Source organism: Phytophthora infestans, genomic scaffold, assembly GCF_000142945.1.
Source record: "Phytophthora infestans T30-4 supercont1.41 genomic scaffold, whole genome shotgun sequence".
Classification (NCBI taxonomy): domain Eukaryota; phylum Oomycota; class Peronosporomycetes; order Peronosporales; family Peronosporaceae; genus Phytophthora; species Phytophthora infestans.
The window spans coordinates 1,165,196-1,171,259 of record NW_003303718.1 but is presented as its reverse complement, the minus strand read 5'-3'; the positions used below and the strand labels follow the sequence as shown (position 1 = coordinate 1,171,259).

Genomic DNA, 6,064 nt, shown 5'->3' with positions numbered 1-6,064 from the left:
TACAACTAGCCGCTCACTTTTGGTATTTTTTCTCTTGCGTCCGCTATTGGTACCTGGAGACGATCGAGTGGTTCTCTTGCTGGGTGTGGCAGCACCCACAGTACAAGACGAAATTGATGCCTTCACAGATTCACTGGCTAAATCTTCACATTGACTACCGTCGATAAAGCCCGCTTGACGGTCTGCTTCCTCAGAAGCGATTTCTCCCATCGCGAGACTACGCAAAAGCTCGCCTGAACGTTCGATTCCACGTTGCTTAGCTGTTTGATTTTCCTTGCGTTGTGCCCCTTTATCCTCCCAGCCATTCATCAGCGCAACTATATTCTGAGGTAGCATTTCACGCTCAGCATACTCCTCCACTGTCCCTGACCCCTGCATCGATTGACACTGGTCTGTCTTGTACTGAGTAACGAGATTTGTGAAGCGAGTGCGCATTGCTGCCCCAGGCTTCTTTAATCCAAACGATTTATCAAAACGACAATGAATAGCGATGTCATCGAAGACCTTCATGATGCCCTTCGACGTCCCAACTGCAGTGGTCCAGGGACGAAAGGTGTTCACAGCCTTGACCAGCACTATATCGTCCACAGCAGCAAACTTCTGGCGCGATGCCGGTCGTGCAAGAAGCGCTTCTTTCTCCTGTGCCTGAATCTCTTCACCCATTTCTTCAGCACTATTGTCAACTCCCCGTGGTGGCCTATGCTGATCGTCACGCTGACCGGTCGTAGACATCGCGGATGCTACGGTGAAGTGTGTGGGGTGCGCGAGGTGCGTGAGCTATTTGAAAATGAAGCTGAAAAATGCGGTTGTTCCGAAAATAGCATTTGAGCTTTCTGTTGAGATATCAAAATAGCGGCTATCTGGAACTGAAACTTAACTCAAACGTGGTTCCGAATGTTCTCTATTGAGAGACCCTCTTAACCACTTTATTTAGAAGGAATTACATGTACTATTGGGGATATCAATACAGTACAGAGAGGATCGTCTGTAAGACACAATAACACATTTCCTTAAGTTTCATTTAGGAGAGGTTTTAGTATGTAAAACTTTTTCTGGTTGTGCTATCCATACGAGTAGTGCGTACAGCCCTATAGATTAATTCGGTGTATGTAGTAGGTATCGATTCGATACAAAATTCAAATGATTTTCTAACCAAGCTCTATTAAGCTCTGAAGGTTTCACTTTCGTAAAGGTTTTGCTAAGATATCTTGAGATGCAGTTAAATCACTTGATTGGTGGGCATGGACAAAATAGTGAGCTTCGTCACTGTCGATTTGTGGTGTTCTGTGCGGCGCTGGAGTAAATGCAGTTTCTGTCGAAGTCTTTGGTGCAAATGTTCCTGGCATTGAAAATTGCCTTTTTCACGCCTGCAGACAATTTGGGGTGGCGTCTTTTGGAAATGTATACCATTTGAGAGTTGCTGTTGCTCGTGTTGTTAGGCAATTTATGACTCATATCACGATGGATCATTCATTACGTGTTGGATAATTGATTGCTTAACCAAATCAGTATTACTACTTCGAAGTATTTCTCAGGGGCATTTACTGTATGCTACGGATACAACTGTGCAATGAACGCTGTGGTTTACTCAAAGGCACGCTTCTCCGTCCCCATCCTGTGGAGACAGATTGAAACGCTGACCCACCCACCCATACGGGAGCGGATACCGGTATTTATCGCTAGACTCCGCAACGAAGGCTCCACAACGAAGAAGAAACGGTATTTAACTATTCCCCTAAAACTTAAACCTTTAGCCCGCTACGACGCCTCGCTTGATATAATAGTGATGGTCATTATCGGTCCTGGGTTTACACCCGCGTGCTATGCACACGATCTACAAACCGCAGGCACGCTCGCTGCACTCGCTTTAGGTACCCTACGCGTTTCGCGCGCGCCAATATATGTACAGTACCCTTAAGACGGGTGATTAAAATCGGTGTCGTAAATCGGTGTCAGTGACTCCGATTAAATATGTCTTCCAGGCTGGAGGACATCTTTAACCTCGAATCCAGCTGCACTCAGATGGAGATTGGCAGTGGCAGGAGAGCGAGGAATTGACGAATGAACTTGGCGCTTTCTTTTTGCAAATCCCGGAGTATAGCGAGCTGACACACCCAGCCTGCCTGTCGGAATTGTCCCCTGGCCCACCTTTTCACGGAGGAGACAGCGGCGCTGTCTCCGCACCGCAGACTCTGGCCCAGAGAGCTTACTGGCCATTTTACAATTCGCACGCTGAGACTCACCCTGACATTTCTCGTTCTTTGCACCATGGTCTTCTCCTCTACTACCTGTATTCTGGGTGTGGCGGCGCTCGCGTCGGCCTACCTTGCGGCTCCCGCCGCCGCTGCGGATGAACCGCTCCCCTGGGACGGCCGCGTATTCGACCTGACCGTCGACACGTTGCCGGACAAGTACCTGACGCACATCCTGACCATGCGCAACAATGGCACGGACGGAAAGGTATCGGACTACGTGTCGATCGAGAAGGACGGTCGTTCACCCGGCTACAACGGTGACACGGGCGTCATTAACATCGGCGTGGACGCGAAAGCCATTTTCAAGACGCAAAACAACTTCCGTCGCTCCGAGTTGGTGCAGAACATTGCGGCCAACACCAAGGGCACCACATTTTTTCGCACCAGCGTCATGAAGGAGGAGGCATTCTTGAACCCTTATGCTTGGCAGATGATCTTCCCGGAGTCGCACATCTTCGAGATCCGTGTGGATGCCTCGGCTAGTCCCGCTAAGATTATCTACCTGAACAACGGCACTTGGGACGCCAAGTGGGAGACTGAGTTCGTGCCGGGTACGTGGTACAACTTCGGCATCGGTATTTCGGCTGCCACGTCGGGCAACGGCTCTGTCCTCGAGTTCTACACCAGTGAAGGCGACAAGGAGCTCGCCCTTGAGGCCACCCACGACGTCGTGACCGAGTTCCCCTCGACCTACGAGTTCCATTATGGTCTTTTGACCCTGTCCGACGATGGCAGTGAACCCAAGATGAATGCCAAACAGGACATCGTGTCCTACAACGGTGTGTCGGTGGAGGCTGACGTTTCGACTTCTGCCACGGGCGATGCTGCGTCCAAGGCTTCCAAGACTACTGGATCCATTGGTGCTGAGTCCTCGTCCTATGTTTCCACGGAGACTACTGAGGCCCCGACCACGCAGAACGAGACCCCTGCCACCCAGAACGAGATTCCCGCCACCAAGACGGGCATCGTCAAGAGCTCAGATGGTGGCTGCGCCCGCAAATAAGTGCGCCTAATGTTATGTCTGTTGTGATTTCGCTGAAGTGATACAGACAGTGACGGAGACGAGAAACGTAAAGCATCGGTCAGGAGATGGCCTTGTAAAAAGGGTTTATATCCCTCTGTTAGCTGTATCATGATGGGATAAATGTTCAATCCAAGTTTTGCAGGATTTTTGTATACAATCTGAAAAAATGACGGATAGATTTTCAATGGAAGTTATTATAGTTCATGTGATTTTACCAAGGTCACTGCAATATACTACTAGTACTTATTTGAGTATACAAGTATACAGTGTACGTAGTACTGTACTAGTACTGTTTAATACTACGCAGTACTTCAGTAGTAGTACTACTGTTGTACTACTGCAGTACTAGTAGTACTGTACTACTGAGGGGTCACTGACAGACTGCTGGGAAATAAAATAGCGATTTCATTTGCCAGGCATTAAACCTAGGAGGTGGCCCACCTCCGGTGGGAAACTAAACAAGAAAGTCTTCTGGCTCAGCTCCGAGATTGGTAGTGATGATGAGAAGAGCAGTTTGCGAGTCGATGTGGCTCACGTTGCAAAACAAAAGACAGTAGATTTACAAGGGTTTGCATATAAGCAGTGAGAGCTCAAGTCACAACACTTGACTAAGCGTAGTATTTTTGGACCATCGAATTGTTTATCCTTTTTCTGACATTTGTTTTTCCCAAAGCTGGAGTTAGTTCAGAAACTAAAGATTTCGGGGAAGAGGGACCTGGTAGTGTAGTAGTCGACAATTGTCAGTTCATTTATCAGTATCTAGATAAACGGATATTAATGTAATTAAAGAAGCGTTATTATGAATGCACATATCTCAAGTAATTTGGGGTATATTAGCCCTTTTGTTCCCCATTGTAAATATTCCAAAGTTCATTAAAGCGATTTTTTTGTAAAACGATGCATAGTGCCACGGTTTTACGGTCCATTTCCGTTAAGTCAAAAATTAATTTAGAAAAATCATGGGTATAAGATTTTTTTAAAACGCATCGTTTGCAACATTTTCTGGCTGGAGCATAATTGGCTCAAAATTAAATTTAAAATTTTGATTGGGTGATTTTGGTGAAGCGATGCATTACGCCACGCTTTACAAGGGCTGGCAACAAAAGGGTTAATACTTCGCAGCCGTCGATTAGAGTGAGCTGATGAGGATGTTCCTTCCTCAGCTATAAAATCAATGTACACGCGTGTACATACCTAGCGTTATTACCTGTAAGGCAAATCAGCAAAACAAGAGCTAGTGCTCGGTCCGTCAGCTGACTGTGCGGCTTCGAACTGTTTGGGCAAGAACGCCGGTGTGCTCCGGCAAATCTGTGATCGTCGTGAAGCCCCCTCGTCGATGCGGAACGGTTTGAGAGCGTTCTTCACTTTGCGTGAATACGCCTCCGGCGTCGCACGAGTAGAGTTTGGAAAGATTATCGATGACCGGGCCGTTGTAAGACTTGGCGTCTCGAGCATTCCGACCTGGCTGACCTCCCATCCACATGAGACGACGTCGATGAGAACAGCTCTCGAACAATCGGAGGAGGCCAAAATAACCCCAAGTATCGACGCAGATGCTCACGAACCAGACGCGAGCGACCACCGCCGACATTTTGGCCATACGGCGCGGAGTCTGTGCGTTGGAGATCGTCAACCGGACGTTTGTTTGCCAGTCCCAGAACCTAGAACGGTTCTCGTTCCAAATTGGCCAATGCGAAACGTGCACATGAGGGAATTCCTGCGGATTGTACCACAAGTTGGAGCCTCGCCACGGAAAGGCCAGCTGGTACGGTTCTTGGCCTAGCTCGGACGCTTCGTGATAGATCCTCTGAAGGTCCTCGGAGAAGGAGTCGTGTCCGCCAACTTGAGCGGCAACACATACGAAGACCACGCGTGACTCTGCCGCTTCATGCCGGAGCGAGGGCTCTCTGTCAGCGTGTTCTTCTTGGCGGATCCAGTACTAACACTCTTTAACGAAGACAAACCGTCCTGGGTGCAGCGCGGATGTCGGGGCGGCTCCCCGCGGGCAGGCTTGCGTGATGTCTTCGGCATGATCACTACGGGCCCAGTCACGGCGTCCGCCGCCTTCCCAGTGTCGTCCAGAATTGCCTCGCGATGGAGTCCAGTACCTCGAGGCCGAAGGAGCTTGCGTTAACCGCGAGTATGCCCCGCATGGTGATCCAGAAACGTTCGTCGGCCGGAGACTTGTCGAGGGAGGAGCTGTCGGAGTCGGACGACTTCACGTTCCAGACGGCCTTGAACTTGCGGGGCGCCTTGCCACGCGAAGAGCCCAAACTACGGCCGCGCGGAAAAGAAGGGAGCGAAGGAAGCATCTGTGGTCGAGGCAAAATTGCCGAATGAGCTGAAAGACTGGCCGTCGGGACCTGGACCTCCAGTTCCGTCCCTCTGGGAGGATTTCTTGTGAAAGCTACTTACTGTGTGCAAGATGGACTCTCGCAAGAGACGAGAAACCGGTGACCTCCTTTCTCAAAAACTTGCTTGATGGTTACCGACTAAGACCGATGGAGAACGACTGACTTCAGAAAGAGGCAACTCGAACGGAGACATTTTTTTTTCTTATTTGCAAAGGTGTTCCTCTCCTACAATGGGGTCTTCCTCCAAGGCGTCATCAGCGGCTCGAGCCTCCTCCGAATCCTCCGGACTTTCATCGTCGTCGTCGTCCTCATCGTCCTCATCGCCCAGAGTGAAGGGATACGGGCCGAAGGACGACGTACGCTTCGACGACGATCGGATAGGAGGTCCTGAGCCGTCGGACCAGTCTGATCCTCATCCTCGTCGTCCTGAA

The 6,064-nt window shown here is 49.6% G+C and overlaps 1 protein-coding gene across 1 annotated transcript; it reads left to right on the top strand.

Moving 5' to 3' along the window:
• Positions 1-2,014: 2,014 nt before the first annotated feature.
• Positions 2,015-3,446, top strand: PITG_16135 (uncharacterized protein; the record flags this gene model as incomplete). The annotated part of the gene is made up of 1 exon (XM_002897859.1): positions 2,015-3,446. One exon carries the CDS (start codon positions 2,269-2,271, stop codon positions 3,256-3,258), a length of 990 nt encoding a protein of 329 aa, XP_002897905.1.
• Between the last annotated feature and the right edge of the window lie 2,618 nt (positions 3,447-6,064).